The sequence below is a fragment of the Labeo rohita genome, chromosome 21 (genome assembly GCF_022985175.1).
Source record: "Labeo rohita strain BAU-BD-2019 chromosome 21, IGBB_LRoh.1.0, whole genome shotgun sequence".
Classification (NCBI taxonomy): Eukaryota; Metazoa; Chordata; class Actinopteri; order Cypriniformes; family Cyprinidae; genus Labeo; species Labeo rohita.
In genome coordinates, this window is record NC_066889.1 from 26871448 (window position 1) to 26892099 (window position 20652).

The window sequence follows — 20652 nt, forward strand, 5'->3', positions numbered from 1 at the left end:
AAAATATTAAATTATTTAACTAAATAATTAGTAATAATAATATGAATAATACTGTATTATACGTTTTAATTAAATCAGCAAGTCATGCCATGTTTTAACCCATTATTGCAAGGGTGAATCTAACAAAAATGTCTAGGTCCATAAAATAAATAAAAATAAAATAAATAAAATAAAATAAAATAAAATAAAATAAAATAAAATATTTTAAAATTATGTTGCTAAATAATTATTAATAATATTAATAATATTGTAAATAAAATAAAATATTTTTAAATATAATAAAATAAATAGTATTGTAAATAAAATATGGTAAAATATAACAGAACAATATTCTTAAATATAATAAAACATTTTAAATAAAATCTAAAATTATTTTACTAAGTAATTATAATAATATTGTATTATATATTTAATTACATCAGCAAGTCATGCCATGTTTTAACCCATTATTGTCAGGGTGAATCTAAAAAAAATATCCAGGTGCAAAAAATAAAAGAACATAAAATTAAATTAATATTTTAAATATAATTTAGTTGAAAACTGTATTACTAAATAATTATTAATAATAATATAAATAATACTGTAAATAAAATAAAATTGGAAATTGTAATAATATATAGTTTCAATAATCAAAATAAATTAAAAATATATATTGAAATATACATATATACTGATGCATATATATATATATATATATATATATATATATACACATACACACACACATACAAAAACAAATAAATAAATATATTGGGATTGGGGACGATTGGGGTGAAATTGTGCACAACTGTGTAATTCATGTAAATGTAAATAATCTTTCAATGGTCCTAAATTACACTGCATTCACTCTAAAATGGTGTGATATTTTGTAGTGAAATATGACCCAGTTATGTTTTTGACAGATTATGTCAGAAAAAAAAATTGTTTGCTGATAATCTTCCCACAGTTTCTTCATCTCTAGAATGAACTGTGGGAAGATTATCAGCAAACAATTTTTTTTTTCAGAAGACTTCAAGGTTTGGAGGTTTTGGGCAGGAAATGGCAGAACAAAAACTATTCAGATCATACTGAAACCACAAGCATACAGGGGTAAACAGTGCATGATGGGTAGTTTGTCTTCATTTATTACTTACTGAGTGGTTTAAGGATGCTGGAGGACGGATCGTCTGCAGCCTCTGTGTCTGATTTGTCGCTGACGTTTTCCGTCAAACGTTCTCTCCTCTCTTTGTGATTGGATCGTCGTCTGTGTCGTCGGCGGCGACGGTAACTCTTAGGCACGTGAACACCAATGTAGACTGTGTGATGACCTGCACACACACACACAGAGAAAAGACCATCGTAAGATTACAAACATAAACATACATACACATCAGAGTGACAGCTTATATATTAAAACCTAAAAATACATTATGGTTGCAAACAGATAAATAGATAAAAAATAATGACTAATAATCACTGCTTTGGTAACTACTGTGGTAAGTGTGCTACTGTTGAACTGTCAATGTGTCATCAATTGCAGCAAAAAATAAATAAATCAATAAATAAATAAATAAAAATAAAACTGTAACATACACTTAAAAATAGTGAAATAAATAAATTGAGTACAAAACTGCTAAATTGAAAATAATGATTAAATTAAATTAAAAGTTCAATAAAATTAAAAACCTAAATAAAATAAAATTAAATTACATTTTAGGTGAAAAACTTCAACATAAAAAATGAAAATTACAAATGTTGCCTTTGGCATTTACATAAAAAAAAAAAAAAAAATTAAATTAATTGGTAAAAAAAAACTTTAACATGAACTTAAAAATTAAAAATTATTCTTTGCGAACTAAGTGAAATTGAATTATTTAATTACATTTAAATACATTTACTTAAATGACATTTTAGGTGAAAAACTTTAACATAAAAAAACTTAAATAAAAATGTCAAATGTTGCCTTTGGAACCAAAATAAAATAAAATAAAATAAAATAAAATAAAAATAATTAAAAATGACTAAAGCATATAAAATGACTGAAACTTAAGCTAAAATTAAAATACAAAACCGAAAAACAAATTTCATAATAATTATTAAATAATACAGTATTACATGAATAATACTTTCAAATGTGTTTACAAATACATAAATCTTTAACATAAAACAAATGTTACCTTTGGCACGTAACTGAAATAATAAAATAAAATAAAATAAAATAAAATAGAAATATTTAAAAAACTAAAACAAATACAAATGACAAAAGCACATACAATTACTATAACTTGAGCTAAAACTAAAATAAACTGAGAAAAAACTAAAATAAACGGAGAAACAAATTTCATAATAATTATTAAATAATACAGTGTTACATAAATAATACTTTTAAATGTGTTTCCAAATAAATTAAATTAAAATTAAATAAATTTGATTAAATTACATTTTAGGTGAAAATCTTTAACATACAACTTAAATGAAAATGTCAAATGTTACCTTTGGCACCTAACTGAAATAAAATAAAATAATAAAATAAAATAAAATAAAATAAAATAGACAAAAGCACATAAAATTACTCAAGCTTAAGCTAAAATTAAAATAAAAAACTGAAAAACAAATAAGAGCCAGTTCGTAATAATTACAATATTACATAAATAATACTTTCTAATGTGTTTACATGAGTGACATAGTATAGCCATGCCATTAAATGTGAAAGAAAGTTGTGCCACAGTTAAATTTTCCACCCATTTTAATTCTTTGAAAGAACTTGCACTTATGAATCATTCACAATACGACCAGGAACACTTATAAGAGTCACTGGGTTTCTGTTTTTGCATGTGTTTGTGTTTTTTCAGAAGGAAAGTCTGCCCCGTATCTCACACGTGTTAGATTATAGATAAATGCTAACAACTTCCTGTACAACTGATCGGGCAGGAAATGGCAAAACATCTCCAGGAAGTGGATGTAAAAACAGAGAGAACACACACTTAGATAAAGACACTATCACACAACAATATAAGGCCTAATAAAGCCGCCCATCAATCCGGTCATCTGTCAATCATGCTTCAGTCAGCTTTCACTTCATTCATCTCAAGTTTAACTTTAAACAAATATGTCTAAACCTTATCTGATGTGTGTGTGTGTGTGTGTGTGTGTCCATCATGTAAAGGTCCAAAGTTCAGTGGGGACGAGAGAGAGGGAGAGAAGCAAATAAAGAACGAGCATAAGTGCGAACTGCTCATGTTTGCGAATGTGTTTGTTCTGCTTTTGATGTGTAGATATTTTTAGACGTCTGAAGGTGCAGTAGTTTATACATTCGACATCTGAGCGGGGAATTCACTCAGTCAACTGTGTCCAGTCATTTATTTGCACACACTGCCTGTGTTGTTTTAGCGCATGGTTTATTTTAGGAATTATTTGTGCTGCAAACACGGCACAAAATTGGGGCTGGAAATTTGAATATGGCCCACAATGTCAGCACTGTATTCAATAAATACATTAAAATTATTTAATTAATTATTAGTATTACATAAAATGTTAGCATTGCTGCAATGAGCTTCATTTGCATGGAAAGAGGCATGACTATAATTTAATTCAATCCTACAATAAAAAATTGCTAAATTGATCCTACAGAGTGTGATTTTCCAAATATTTAATATATAAAATATTAATAAAATATTTCATGTACTTCTTAAAATATCTTGCTCAAAGTTTCTGGGGTAAAAAACTAAAAACATAAACAGGATCAATAAAATAAAATAAAATAAAATAAATAAATATTGTTTATAATTTTAAATATTCTATGAAATTTTCTTGGTCAAAGTTTTTTCACTGAACCAAGAGTTCATAAATAGTGAGTTTAATTTATAATTTATTTAAGATAAAATAAAATTATTTTTCATGTATTATTTCATTAATATTACTTATTTAAATACATGTATTTTATATATTTTTTAATTTTCTTTTAAATAAAGAAAATTTATACCATTTATGACCTCTTGGTTAATTTATTTAAAATAAAATACATTTTTTAAAATGTATTATTTATTTAAATAAATGTATTTATTATATATACAATTTAATGCATTTAAAAAATTTAATTCAACAATAATTTTATTTATTTATTTCATTGTTAATATATATATATATATATATGTGTGTGTGTGTGTGTGTGTATATAAATGCATTAAATTTTAAATATAAAATGAAAATACATTTATTTAAATAAATAATAAATGAAAAATTATTTTTTATTTTATTTTAATTTATTTTATTTTAAATGAATTAGATTCATACCATTTATCTCTTGGTTTAAAATAATAAAATAAAATAAAACTATTTTATTATTTTATTATATATAAAATGTAATGCATTTAAATTAAATTCAATTCAATTCAACAATAATTTTATTTATTTATTTCATTTTTATTTATATATATATATATATATATATATATATATAGTGAAAAAAATCGTATTTTTTTACGTTTAGATTTATGTATTTCATATAATTTTATATTTACAAATTCTAGAATATTTAAGTCTACCAACACACTATTATCGCTACTGTTACACTGGTATGAATTTAATTTATTTAAAATAAAAACACACATATTAGGTTTTGTCAACAGGAATATTTCATTAAATATTATATAAATTATCCGGTGTGTATTATATACACATTATTTATGCATATTTTTATACTTTTTTTCTATTTATATTTCTTCATACTCCTTGCAGTAGAAAAAAAAACATTTAGACTACCAATCTTAAAAAGCTCAACTAATTTATTTGTTTTGTTATTATTATCATCATTTTATATTTTAATCATAAACGCCATTAAATATGCACACAATGCAGTGCTACACCAGTGCACATTTCCCTTGGTTTTCAGGCAGTACATGAATAAGATGAAGGGTTTTGCATTAAAATACAGTTTGTTAAAGTGGTGCATGTTTAGCCAATTCCTCCTGATTCAGGAGTCCTGAATGTAGAAACAGATTCAGTGTGTGTGTGTGTGTGTGTGTGTGTGGATTAGGACCGTAAACATCTTCACGTGTAGAGCTTTGGTTTGTTACATCTGCAGCACTCATAATCCTCTCCTGCCCTTAAGCACAAATTACTACCAATACAAGAATTTAAAAAAACCCCAAAACAAAACAGCTGGCTCAGAGAAGAGAAAGTGAGACAGGAGTGAGTGAAAGTGAGTGTGAAACTCAATCCACAGTAACTAAGACTCTCAGAGATCCACAGTCGTCACTGTGACACTGGAGATCAAATATCCTGCTATATATTTAAGAGTGTGTACGTGTGTGTGTGTTTCGTACCCTCGACCTCTTCATCACACACGTTTTTGATGTAGGACGCTCCCCTGTCCACTACGGCCTCATCCTCCATTCTGAAAAACACAGAGAGAAAGGGGAAGTCAGACACAAAGTATTTTTGTGGTAAAATCAAAATACAAAACCAGAGTTAACCAGACTTTGTCTAGAAAGTGCAAACATGTTTAATCTCGCCTCGCACGTGCTCGCTTCTCAGAACGGTCTTTCTTCTGAAGCAGATCAGTCACTTGAGTTTAACCTTCTCTTTTACCTTTACTTGTTTGTCAGGCCTGTAAACCTGAACCAGACTGGTTTCGATTCAAGTCGTCACACGTCTTACACTGAAGACTGGATGCACTGGATGACTCGGTGGTGCTGGAAAGTTTTTTTATATGTGATAAAAACGACATATAAATCAGCATTCATATTAAATAACATGTTTTTTCACTTAAAGCGAGTCGTAAAAAATAATATAACAATACATATTGGTTGTGGTTGATCAAACTGGATCAAAAGTGTAAAAAGTTATTGTATTTTAGTTTGTTTGTTTGTTTTTGAAAATAAGCTCACCTAGGCTGCATTTGTTTGATCAAAAATACATAAAAAACAGGTCAATTGTGAAATATTTTTACAATTTAAAATAACAGTTTTGTATTCTGATATATATTAAAATATAATTTATTCCTGTGATGCAAAGCTGAATTTTTAGCATCATTACTCCAGTCTTGATTGCACAGGTACATTTTTAAAGGAAAACTGTAAAAGTATGCATATATAAACATATTTTATTATTATTATTATTATTATTATTATTATATTAATAATATATTATCATATAATATGCATTATTATTAATAGTAATAATAAAAATATATTTTTTTGAAATACTTATTGCACTATTTTATATAAAAAATACAAATAATTAAATGAAAATTATAAATATATATATATATATATAGTAATAAATAATTATAATATAAATATTATAACAAACATGCTAAAATATAATACACATCTAATATAATATAATATAATATATAATAAATATAATATAATATGCATTATTATTATTATTATGATTATTATGATTATTAATAATAACAATAATAATAAACAATATTTTGGAAATATTTATTGTATTGTTTTATATAAAAATACTAATAATTTAATGAAAATGATTAAAGTACACACAAAATGTATAAACATATAAACATAAATAATATAACAATGTATTATAATATAATATGCATTATTATTATTATTATTAATAGTAATGTTTTGTTTTATATAAAAAATACTAATAATTTAATGAAAATGCTAAAAATAAATATATAAATCATAAATAATACAATACAATATAATGTTATATACATTATTATTACAATAGTAATAATAAAAATATTTTGGAAATATGTATTGTATTGTTTTATATAAAAATACTAATAATTAAAATTATAAAACTAAATATGTACACATAAATAATATAATATAATATAATATAATATAATATAATATTTTTTGGTCATATTTATTCTCTAGTTTAAAAAAAAAAACATTAAAAATTAAATAAAACATAAGTAATTTTAAAAACAAGTATTGAGCCCAAACCTTCGAATGGTAGTGTATATCAGGCAGGACAAGATTTTTACTTTACACAATAACTAGCAAGACAACATACTGTATAAATACTGTTACTTCCTACTCTTTTATTTTAACTTCTCTCTGACTTTTTTTTATCTGGTCTGTGGTCTCAGTGCATGTATCTCTTCATTCATGTTAGACAACCATTTCTCTGAAGCTTGCAGTATCCACCCTTGCTTATGCAGAAATCTCATTTATCCCAGTTCATTTCCTCTGTTAGAATGACCAGCAAAGGCCAAGCGGTCATGTAAGCTGGTTGGATTTGTTATATTACCTTCTAGTGATAAATATATGTGTCAAACATGGGCTGAATGCATTATAATCTGTAGGTTTATAATAACCGCTCACACACCTCGAGGAAGCCGGACTGCCATATGCACATAAATGTTGGATCAGCATTTGACAATCGGATTTCTGGCAGCGCATCAACTCTCTGCATCTGATTTCGAACTAAATAAAGTTCATTCAGCCCTAGTGGAGCACAAACGGGAAATAGAGGCCGAGATGAATTTAACAGATGTTCGACAAGTGATGGAACATTACAAGTTGAATGAATCTTCACAAGAGTTCACATTCATATTTCACCCTAAAATTAAAAAGAGTATGTATATTGTGCTTGAAGAATTTTTTTTTTGCATTGTGATATAATAGTCAAATACATTTTCCCTCATTACTGTAATGCAATAAAGAAGAAAAAAAATAATTTTATTTTTAAATAATTAAATAAATAAATGTAAGTAATATTTATTCTATTGCATTTCATTTATGATATATATATATATATATATATATATATACACTAACAATAAAAGTATATTATATTTTATAGAATTTTATTACTAATAATACAATTCTATTATTATATACCAATAATATAATAATATAATATAATAATTTATTTTATTAATCTATTTATTGTTATTATTTTGGTATTTATTATTATTTAATACATTAGTAATAATATATATATATATATATATATATACTATTAATGAAATATAAATATATATAATTAATTATTATTAATAATATTATTTATATTATTATATTATATTTATTATTTATATATCTATTTATTGATATTTATTATTATTTACTATATTACTAATATATAATATAAATACTATTAATTAAATATAATATAATATTATATTATGGATTATTATTAATGATATTATTTATATTATTATATTACATTATAATTAATAAATAATCATACAAATAATATTTTGGCATTTATATTTTTTTCCATAGAATTATTATATTTTCTACTTTATTAAATAAAATTATATTTTACATAATTTTATTACTACTACTACTAATATATAATATAATACAATATAATATAACATAACATAACATAACATAACATAATGGATTCATTATTAATAATATTATAGTATAATAATCATTATATTATAATCAATCAATAATTAACCAATAAATTATTAATCAATCAATAATCAATAATCTTTTGGTATTTATTGTATTGCTTTTATGCTGGCAAATATTAAAATCTGTTATTTTTTACATACTATATTTTTTACATAATAAGAATCACATTCACAGTAATGAAAATAAAACATATAAACGTGTGTTAATAATCTGAACTTTGGAATAAATTATTGTTTAACTGGTTTTAAAATAAAATTATAAATTAATAATAAAAATAAAAATATTTTGGAGAGAAATATGACATTACAACTACAAACCTATTGAGAGTCTCTCACACACACACGCACACTGAGAGATTTGTTTATTACGTTTTTATGATACGGAAAATCACGAGACCCGGGCAGAGGAATGTCATGAAGCTAAAGCAAATACAAGCAATAAAGGTGTGTGAGTGACTGACGCACGAGCTCCCAGCAGCCCTTGCGCCGTGTTTACCCATTCAGAGGTGGTACAAATGACACAAGACGGGAACCAAACTGGCATTTGTACTGATAATGAGCGGTTTCTCCTGCCAATAACATACATGACACAGAATCAGCAGCGCTTTCACAGGCGTGATCAATCAGAGAGGAAACGAGGTATCGGTCTGACAGCTGCAGACTTCCACAAACGCTTCCTGGGGTCAAAGGTTACGTGCAATATGACACCTGAAGTGGGGAAGTGGTTTATTAGGTGTTTGGAGCGGTCAGTGAACCCTAGTTCTTGAGCTCAACTCGATAGTGGCATGACTATTACGTTTAGTATTAGTTTAGATAATACATACTACACTAAATAAAAACAAACAGGAAAATTGGCTCAGGTTGTGAAAAACAGCAGCATAACCACATCATTGTGTAAGTGGGATTTCAGCAGAGCTTTTAATAAGACCTACTGATCTTTAAATCCGTCTCATATGCTCTAATTCTTCAAATGTTACGGCTTCTGTGGGAACGGCGATTTGTTTCAGTTTAATCTGGTTTATTTGCCATTTTTTTGGTGTTTACAATTAACTTTATGATCTGAGCAAACAAGCGATTGTAAACGTAACAGGATTGTTTGCTAGATACACAGCTAGTTCAGGAATCTTATTGACATTCATATTTAACTTTTAGCTTTCAGCATAAGACCAAATCATTACACAGAGAGAAAAATATATTGAATTTCACCCTGTGAGCCAAACTCAAATGAATCGTTCTGCTGAGTTGGTTCTTTTAACTGAATCAGTTGAACTGATTCATATATTAGACTGATTTTATTAGACTGATTAGTCGCAGGTCACTGAATGGGAAGAATATTTGAAATGTTTAATTATTTATTTGTTTGTTTGTTTTGAAAGAAACAAATATTTTTATTCAGCATTTAAAATATATTTAAAAAATTGGTTTTTTTTTTTTTTTTTATATATATATATATATATATATATATATATATATTATATATTTTTTTTTTTTTTTTTTTTTAAAGAAAATAATACTTTTATTCAGCATTTAAAATATCATTACATTTTTTTTTAAGAAAGTAATACTTTTATTCAGCATTTGAAATTTCAAATAATTTTGTTTTTATTATTTCTTTTATTTTTAATTTTTTTGAAAAAAACTAATACTAATACTAATACAAAAAAAATCAAATAATTTTGTGTTTTTTTTTTCTGGAAAGAAACTAATACTTTGATTCAGCACTTAAAATTTCATTTATTTGTTAGAATTTTTTTTTTTTGAACTAATACTTTTATTCAGCATCTAAAATTTCAAATAATCGTTTGATTTTTTTTTAAAGAAACTAATACTTTAAGCATTTAAATTTCAAATATTTGATTTTTCTTAAAAAGAATTTAATATTTTATTAAGCATTTCAAATTTGAAATAATTGTTTGATTTTTACTTTTTTTTTTTAAAAAAAAAAACTAATAATTTAATTTAGCATTTAAAATGTTTTTTTTTTTTGGAAAGAATCAAAAACCTTTACTCAGCATTTAAAATTTCAATTATTTGTTAGAATTTAAAAAAAAAAAATCAGACTTTTTTTCAGCATGAAAAATGTCAAATAATGTTGTTTTTATTGTTTTTAAAGAAATAATATTTTTATTCAGCATTTAAAATTTCAAATATTTGTTTGCATTCTTTTAATTTAGCATTTAAAATGTTATTTATTTATTTTAAAGAAAAACGAATACTTTTATTCAGCAAGGATACATTAATTTGATCAAAACTGACAGTAAAGACATTTATGATTTATTATGCGCTAAATATTAGAATATTAGGATGATTTCTGAAGGATCCTGGAGTAATGATGCTGAAAATTCAGCTTTGGATCATAAAAATAAATTACATTTTAAAACATTTTTGAATAGAAAACATTTATTTTAAATTGTAATAATATTTCAATTTTTGTAAAAAAAATTTGATCAAATAAATGCAGCCTTGGTGAGCAGAAGAGACTTTTCGAAAACATTAAAAAAAACGTACTGACCTCAAATTTTGAACAGTAGCGTAATACATGATTTTCTTTCAAATATTTCATTTTTGGTTGAACAGCAGAAAACAAGTATACACTGAATGTGCACAGCAGCCATTGATTGGCTGTACAACATCTTAGCAGTTAGTTTAGTTTAGCTTAGCCGCTGTGTTAAGCTAGAGTTCAGTGCAACGTCTGTTGGAGGCATTTGGAGGAGCAGATGGTGTAACATTCAGAACCAATGGTGTAGATTTCTTTCAATCCCAAGCAGCTAGAGCCAGTTAATCATTCCATCTGACAGGACGAACAGCGGAGCAAGAACAGAGACGTCATAAAAGACAGACGAGGAGAAAAAGTCCAAAACACACCTGCGACTCTCTCAGCGGCCAGACCTGATCAATACAATCAATTATATCACCCTATATTAAACAAAAGAGCTATTGATGAGACTGATTGTTGTGTTTGTTCTGGCTCAATTGGAGAATAGTCATACACTAACATTCAAAAGTTGGGGTTTTAAATATAAAAAAATACTTTTATTCATCAAGGTTGTTTAAAAGTGATCAAAAGTGACAGCACAACTGTTTTAAACATTGATAATAAACAGAAATGTTTTCTTGAGCAGCAAATCAGCATATTAGAATGATTTATGAAAGATCACGTGACACTAAAGACTAGCAATGATGCTGAAAATTCAACTTTGCACCACAGGAATAAATTACACTTTCCAACATATTCACATAGAAAAAAGTTTTTTAAATTGCAATAATATTTCAGAATTGTACTGAATTTTTGATCAAATAAATGGTGTTTTTCACACCACAGTTCTTGAAATAACCATTAGGGCCCTATGAAATCCGTTTTTTTTTTTTTTTTTTTTTTTTTAATTTTTCTGGATTCCGTTTTTAATGGTAAATTAAATTGCATTAATCAAAGAGCATGTCTAATTAATTAAAATCATAAATTAAACTTGTACAATTTCACATCAATTTAATAAAGATTTTAAAAAAATGACATGTTTAGGATCCTATGAAATGTTTTATTTTTCTCTCACCATGTTTTATTGTTATCAAATTCTGTTTCAGCATGTCTAATTATTTAAATGCATACTTAATTTATTCAAATTTATTCTTAAAATAGCCCTATGAAAGGTTTTTTACCCTCAGAAATTCTGTGTTGTGTTTTTAAAATATTCTGGTTATCAAATGAAGGCATAAAACATCAAGTTTATTTATCTTTTTATATTATTTATTTATTATTGAAAATTAAGCAAACTTTTTTTGCCAAACAAAGGGGAATTTACTATTAAAATTAAAACATGGAAGCAATGTTGTGTGATTATACCCTAAAAAATAATGTTTGTTTCATTTTAATAGTAGTAGTAGTAGTAGTAGTAGTAATAGTAGTAATATATTTTTCTAGCACAATGTGTTCAAGTTAAACCGGACTTTTATTTTGACAGGTTGCCGTGTCTACCTTTACATTTCTGTTTGTGTATATGATATGACATAAACCGTCTTTTATTTTGACAGGTTGCTGTGTCTACCTTTACATTTCTGTGTGTGTATACGATATAACGCTAGTTTTCCTAAAATGTAACGGTCAAATGCTGAAACCACCATGAGCGCCACGTGCGCTTCCGTAGTAAACAAAACCGGAGACAGGCAAAACATGCAGGATTCACATTTAAATTGTATTTTTGCGGCGTAATATTTACAGATACTAGTCCACAGTTTGATTTAAGTGTAATGACCTACTTTCGATTAATTCATTCAAACTTTGACAAATTCCGAGACATTCTGTGTTATTCAGTAAATTCCATTTTTATGACTGGCAGTGAAATCATGAGTGAAATCATGAGTCCATTTCTCCTGTCATCGACACCTATTTTCCTCATTCCACGTCTATCTTCCTCATCTCGCCTGTGCGCTTCCTGTCAGTCCTATAGCCATTCTTTTAATCTTGTACAAGGCTTCCTTTGTTTCCTACAGGACTTTTTCTCTCTGCTGTCTCTACCTCAAATTATGTTCCCTTCCTAGTGTGTTTTTCTCTCTCTCTCGCTTTCTGTTCCTCGTTTGTGTCTACATCTTCCGCTTTACCATTGATGTGCGCTGACGGACGGGATCAGAATGCAGGGAATAAATCGCCTTTCTTTAACAACTTACACAACACTGTAGTCCAATCTTAAACAAACGATTACAAGGTTGCTTAAATAAACAAATTAACAGTGTTCTATTGTAAGAAACTATAAAAGCTGTCTATCTAACACCCGGCCTAACGACATGAAGATCCTGTGAGAGGGTCTGTCTTGCATATATAAAAAAAAAAAAAAAAAAAAAAATAGTGAAATTTCCTTTTAGAAATACAATTTACTTTTTTTTCTTTAAATATAATTTGTAAGAAATTTATAAACATGTAATTTATTTATTGAAATAAACTAGTAATTTTATTCAGCATTGTTTTTTTTTTTTTTTTTTTTTTTGTATATAGAAACTAATACTTTTATTCAGGATTTAAAATGTCACAATTTTTTTTTATTTCAAATATTCATTTGTTTTGATTTTTTTTTTTTTTAAGAAACAAATACTTTTATTCAGCAAGGATGCATTAATTTGATCAAAACTGACAAGAATTTTAAAGAAATCTAAACGTCTCTAAACGTACATATATTTCTTTAAAATGACAATTAGAAATAATTATAATATTTATATATTTCTATATTTCTATATGTTGTACATACACACACATGTACCTTTAAAATGACACTTGGAAATAAAATTTAGATTTTTTTTTTATTATTTGAAAGAAATTTCTAAACATGTCTCATACATATATTGCTTTAAAATGAAATTTAGAATTTAGAAATAACATTTAGCTTTGTTTTTATCATAAAGACATTGCTATATGTTGTATTTACACACATGTATCTTTAAAATTACATTTAGAAATTTTTATTTTTATTATTTCAAAGAAATGTCTAAATATGTCTTGTGCATTTTTTAAAATGACATTTAGAAATACACTTATTTTTTATTATTTTTAAGAAATTTCTATGCATTTCTCATAGATATGACATACACACATTTCATCTTTAAACTTTTTAGAAATAAAACTGAGATTTTTTTCTCCATTTTAAAATAATTTTAAAGAATTTGTGTTGTATATACACATTTCTTTGAAACGACTTTAAATTATTTTTTATAATTTTAAAGAAATAAAAAATAATAAAAAAATAAATTAGAATACATTTAAATAAATAAAATAAAAAATAAAATGTACATTTTTAAAGAAATGTCTGTATAGTTCATTTGCACATTTCTTTTAAATAAAAAATCATATATTTTATTTTAAACAATTTTAAATTATCCTTTTAACATAATTTTAAATAACTTTCTATATGTTTCATATACATACAAAACCAAATTTCTTTAAAATTATGAAAAATACTTTTAAATGTGGTTAATGTCTGAAAAAAAAAAGCTGTTATATCATCTCATACATCATTTGGTAGTTTCTACAGTTCAAAATAACATTGAACAGACGTAAATCTCTTTCTATCACACAATACAGTAGTTAATTTAGAAACTAGGTCAACACTTGTTTATCATAATACAGTGTATGTTCATGTTATGAATGATTATACAGCTTTACTTAGGACTATGAAGCAATTATGCTGAGAATTTCTAGCATTTGAAGGTGCCAGGGTCATAAAAGAGCAACGATCCCTCATCTAACAGACAACATGAAACTGTAAAATACTTTTACAATGCTTCAGTCATCTCACAGAAAAACTCAGGATGGATTCCACACACTTGAGCACTAGTGACTTCATAGACTCACGTCAGTGAATATTTGAGAGCCGAGCCTAAACACACAGCAGTCAAACACTTTTAAACACCAAAACACATGTCTGCTAGAGACAGCTGGACCCCGACAAGCTCCCAACTGTGTGACAACCTCAGAACCCACTGCTGGTTTCAAGACAAGAACTAATCTCAGATATCAAGCTGAGACATTAAGGGTCCAACAAAATGACAAGTCATTGATTTAAAGTCAGCATGAAATGGGAATCACAACCCATTGTACTTCCATAATGCAATATTTGTGAGTGAAACAGGATATTCAATAAGAAAAATGAGCATGATTTGATCAGGAACTGATTGGATGGTCAAAAAGAGTCATTTTCAGTCTTCAGAGCATCTCTGTGTATTCAAATCAATCTATTATGTGTTATTGTTGCCGTAACACATAATAAAACTAATAAAATAACTAACAAAACTGATGCTAACCAGTGTTTTTCTTGGTAACTAAAATGTAAAACTCTGAAAAAGTCTTTTAGTTAAATAATAAATTAAAATAAAGTCGAATATTAAATAAAAATGATGAAATAAAATATATATGAAAACATTAAAGCAACATTTAAATATTAAATATTAAATTCAAATATTACCATGTTTAAGTACCAATATTAATCACTTAAATGAATAAAATAAAGTATTTAACTAAATAAAAATATTTTTTTAAAAATAGAAAAAAACAAAAGGTACCCTATATATTACCTTGGCAACTAACTGAAATAAATAAGCTTAAGCTAAAGTTTTTAAATTAGAAGGTAAATAAATAAAATGAAATTAAATAAATATATTTGACTAAATAAAAATATATTTAAAAAAGACAAATCACATAATAAGGAACCAAAACTTACATTAAATTTTAAATAAAAACTGAAAAAAAATAAAATAAATAATATATATTATTTAATTTAAACAATAATTAAATAATTTAAGATAAATAAATAAAATAAAATGAAATAAAAACATATAACTAAATCAAAACACTTAAAAAAAAGATTAAAAAAGATTATATATATAAAAGTAATAATTTACAATTATATGTATAAATAAAATTAAAAAAAAAAAATTAAATTAAATATTTAACTAAATAAAAATATTTTTAAAAAATGACAAATCACATAACAAAAGAACCAAAACTTACCCTTTATATATTACCTTAGAAACTATCTGAAATAAATAAGCTTAAGCTGAAGTTTTAAAAGTAAAAAGTAAATTAATAAAATAAAAACAAAAATATTTAACTAAATAAAAATATTTCAAAAATAGAAAAAAAGATAAATCACATAACAAAAGAACCAAAACTTACCCTAAAATGTAAATAAAAACTGAAAAAAAAGAAAGATAAACTAAATTAAGGTAAATAAAAATGTTTAAAAATAGAAAACAAATTTACAAATCCCATAACAAAATAACCAAACTAAAAAAAAAAAAAAAAACTAAATATACAAATAAAAGCGAATGATTCATTCATCAAAACCGTTAAAAAAAACTATAATAGTATATAAATAATACTAAAATAACAATAAAATGACAGCTAGGCTGAATAAAGGCTGAACTGCTTACAACATCAGTCTAAGACATGTTTAAATAGCTTTTTTACTATTGGTTAACATAATTTGGCCCCGCCTACTTGGCCTCGATGACATCATCTGAAAAATAAAACCGTTTTAAACCAAGTTACATTCTTAAATTGATGAACACGCACAATAAGTACGTAAGTAAATAAGTAAGAGAGTCTGTTTTAAATTAACGTTGACTTTAAATCATGAATTTATCACCACAGATGTGAGAAACCAGCTAGAACGTCAAGTTCACATACAGTAGATCCTGTCTGATACATAAATCCTTCTACTTCAAAACACGGCGTATCGCTATAGTATCCCAGCAGGCTCAGGGTCGCCCCTGTCCGTCATTCACAGATGACCTCAGTCTCAAGGAGATGATGAGAGATATCAGGAGTCACGGAGAGCATATCTGAGGGCAGAGTCTGCTGAGGACATTCCACTGTGACACTGCATTTTCCAATTATCTTCCTATGAAGGTTCCTTTCACAATACCTTCACAGGTGACATTACACAGCAGGAAGCCAAGGGCTGTCTGTGCGCTACAGCCAGTCAATGGAAGAAGAAAGGGCAATCACATAGCTCAACAGGTGAGAGCTATCGCTTACGCAATGCTCTCGTACGCACAGACAGATAAGCCTGTGTGCGTCCAGAAAAGGAATGAGGAAAAATTATGCATTTTTCTTGAGAACCCCCTGCTTTTTTAGTTCTTCTAGGTGTGGTGGGATCATTTAACCGCTTTGGATTGTGAAAGACAGATTCAAAATTGCACAAATTTTAAGCACCATCGTGTCATCATGGATTTTTAGCAGTGCTGTTATCTTTAACTGAAACTAACACAAGTAAAAAAGGCTTGATAATTGCAATACAGCCAAAAGTAAAACAAAAAGAAAAGAAATATTAAGTGTTCTAAGTGTTGCTGAAATGTGAGTGAATGAATAAATAAATAAATAAATAAATAAATGGTTTTTTATAAAAGTTAACATTTAAAAAAAAAAAAAAAAGTATAAAACAAAAACATTTTACATTTTAAATGTTGCCTTGGGAACCAAGTTGTTATTGCTAACTAAAACTAAAAAAAATAAATAATGCAAATAAATAATATACAAATGTTTAAATAAAAAAATAGGAAATGTTGCCTTGGGAACTAAGTGTTGCTACTGTTAAAACTTAGCTTAAAATAAATAAATATATAAAAATAAAAAAATAAATAAATATGTATATATTTTAAAGTTAAAAATCTTAAAATTAATTAAAATAGTAAAAATAGTGTTTGTTAATTATTATATAAAGACAAAATAATAAATAAATAATTAAATTATATATATATATATATATATATATATATAAAAATGTTAAATTTAAATTTATTTGCCTTGGGAACTAAGTGTTATTTTTGCTAACAAATTAATTTGCCTTTTTTTGGTAATTAAAATAAAGTAAAAATATTTATAAATATTAGATAAATTTAAATATTATATGAAAAAAAATACAGAAAAATTTTAATTGTAAATGTCGCCTTGGCAACCAACTGAAATAAATATATTTAAGCAGTTAAATTATATAATTATAATAATAATAACAGTTGAAAGTTGAAGTACTAATATTATTAAACCAGAAATAAAAATAAAAAACGAATAAAATGAAAATGTTCATATAACAAAATTACTAAAATTAAAATGAAAACTGAAAGCTAAATTAAAATATAAATAAATATAACAATTGTATATAATAAAAAATATGTTTAGAAATGTTATACCATTCTTCAAAAAAGCAGGGTTTGTTTTTTAATTATTTTTGTTTTTTGGACATGCACCACAATAATACCGCATTTTTAGATAATACCATGGTATTGTTTGTGTACCATATCAATACCATAGTATATATCAACAATGGTATTATGTGGTATTATCTAAAATCCCTAGGACTTATCCCTGGTCGAAATGTCCAAAAACATGGTAGTACCATGGGGTCCAAAGGAACATGGTATTTTGTTATGATATATATCAAAGTACCACGGTATTACTATTTTTGTGAGAATGGAACCAGACACCACCCGATCCATCCACTCACATCTGAAGAGCCCTATTGGTCAAAAAATCTGATGCCTGCAGGCAGCTGCCTCTTTTTTTTATGACTGCACAAGCTGCACTGAACTAAAAAGAGATTGAATCCCCTGCATTATATCCAGCCACCGGTTTCTGGAGCGCTAAGCGACGCACGCATTGCTTCTGGACGCTAAGGAGCTAATTGGTTCTGACAGGAGCTTCTTAGAAAAAGATTACGTTGACCGCTCAAGCCACGGCTTCAGGGAACCTGTAAAGAGGGCGACTTAAAGCAGCACGGCTTGATAGCAACATTAGAACAAACACAGGGAACTACATCATACATCATGTGTCGGTGGAGGAAACCCCTACTAATGGCCTCTGGAGACCCCAGGAGATATTTCATTCAGTTTAAATAAAAACAACTCTTGGGTTCTTTTTTGGAATCTTTGGTTCCATTTAGAACTTTCAACATCCATGGAATCTTTCAATTCCACAAAAGGTTCTTTAAATTATTAAAATGTTCTCAGTACCAAGAGAACTGGTTCAAAAAGAGTTCAAAAATTTGGGGAACCCAAAATGCTTCATCAATGTGAAAACTCCCTTTTTGGGTCTTTATTTATAGGAGCCAGGAGTTTTTCTAGAAAAAAAAAATGGTTAATTAAAAACCCAAACAGGTTCTCTGATGGAATTAAACAAACAGTTTTGATTTGTGTTGTTGATCAAAAACAGTTTTTGGCTCTCTAAAGTTCAGACTCTGGGTTTTAGTTCACAGATGTTTTAAAGGAATGAAGAATAAAAGGTTCTCTGAGAGCCAAAAAGCTTTTGGTTTTCTCATTATTATCTTGAGTTCTTGTTGGTTCTTCAGATCAGCATATTGATTTCCGAGCTCTAACTTGCCAATACATAGAAGTAGCAAATAAAAGGTGAGTTTTGAGCCTAAACAAACACTTTCGGTCCTTGTTGATCAAGAACAGGCTTTTTTTTGGCTGTTGAAGGTTTGCCATATTGGTTTTTGGGATCTGAAGCACCAAGTTCACAAATGGTTTCTAAAGAAACGAAGGATAAAAAGTTCTCAGAGAGCCAAAAAGCTCTTAATGATTCATTGTAGGTTCTTTTTCTTGGGCAAATTTGTTCTTGATTATCTAGATTTCTTGAATTGGTTCTTTCTAAAAAAGTGGCAAATAAAAAGTGAGTTTGGAGTCTAAACAAACACTTTCGGTTCTTGTTGATCAAGAACAGTTTTTGGCTCTTTAATGTTTGGGATATTGGTTTTTGGGATCTGAAGCGCCAAGTTCACTAATGGTTTCTACAGAACTGAAGAATGAAGAGTTTTCTGTGGAATCTCAAATGACTCTCCTACACTTGTTTTTGGGCAAATTGGTTCTTTAGAAAACCACTGTTGGTTATTCAGGTCAGCATATTGATTTCTGAGCTCTAAACTGGCAACCTGATGGAATTAAACACTTTTGGTTCTTCTTGTTGATCAAGAACAGGTTTTTTTGGCTCTTGAAGGTTTGCCATATTGGTTTTTGGGATCTGAAGCACCAAGTTCACAAATGGTTTCTAAAGAAACGAAGGATAAAAAGTTCTCTGAGAGCCAAAAAGCTCTTGATGTTTCATTGTAGGTTCTTTTTCTTGGGCAAATTTGTTCTTGATTATCTAGATTTCTTGAATTGGTTCTTTGGAGAGCCGTTGTTGGTTTTTCAGATCAGCATATTGATTTCTGAGCTCTAAATTGCCAATACAAATATGTTTTTCTAAAGAAGTGGCAAAAAAAAGCAAGTTTGGATCCTGATGGAATTGGTTCTTGTTGCTGATCAAGAACAGTTTTTGGCTCTCTAAGGTTCAGTCTATTGGTTTCTGGGTTCTGGAGGGTCAAGTTCACAGATTTTGTTTAAAGAACTAAAGAATTAAAAGTTCTCTGAGAGCCAAAAAGCTCTTGATGATTCATTGTAGGTTTGTGTTCTTGGGCAACATGGTTATTGATTATCAAGCATTCTTGAATTGGTTCTTTGGAAAGCTGTTGTTGGTTCTTCAGATCAGCATATTGATTTCTGAACTCTAACTCTGAATTGCCAATAAATAGATGTTTTTCTAAAGTAGCAGTAAATAAAAAGTGAGTTTGGTTCTTGTTGTTGATCAAGAATAGGTTTAGGCTCTTTAAGGTTTGGCATATTGGTTTCTGGGATCTGAAGCACCAAGTTCACAGATGGTTTCTAAACAAATGAAGAAGAAAAGTTATTGGGCAAAATAGTTCTTGATTATCTAGATTTCTTGAACGGGGTCTTTGGAGAGCCGTTGTTGGTTCTTCAGATTAGCATATTGACTTCTGAGTTCCAAATTGGCAGTACATAGATAT

General features: G+C 27.0%; 1 protein-coding gene across 3 annotated transcripts in view; it reads right to left on the reverse strand.

The window, feature by feature from the left end:
• Nucleotides 1-20652, reverse strand: part of slc4a4b (solute carrier family 4 member 4b) — a 63714-nt gene that overhangs the window by 41493 nt on the left and 1569 nt on the right. For all 3 annotated transcript variants that reach the window (XM_051093145.1, XM_051093144.1, XM_051093143.1), the window contains exons 2-3: nucleotides 5304-5374; nucleotides 1134-1307 (exon numbers count right to left, since the gene is read on the reverse strand). In XM_051093145.1, coding sequence (XP_050949102.1) covers nucleotides 1134-1307; nucleotides 5304-5374 — 245 coding nt within the window. The remainder of the gene's footprint in view (nucleotides 1-1133; nucleotides 1308-5303; nucleotides 5375-20652) is intronic.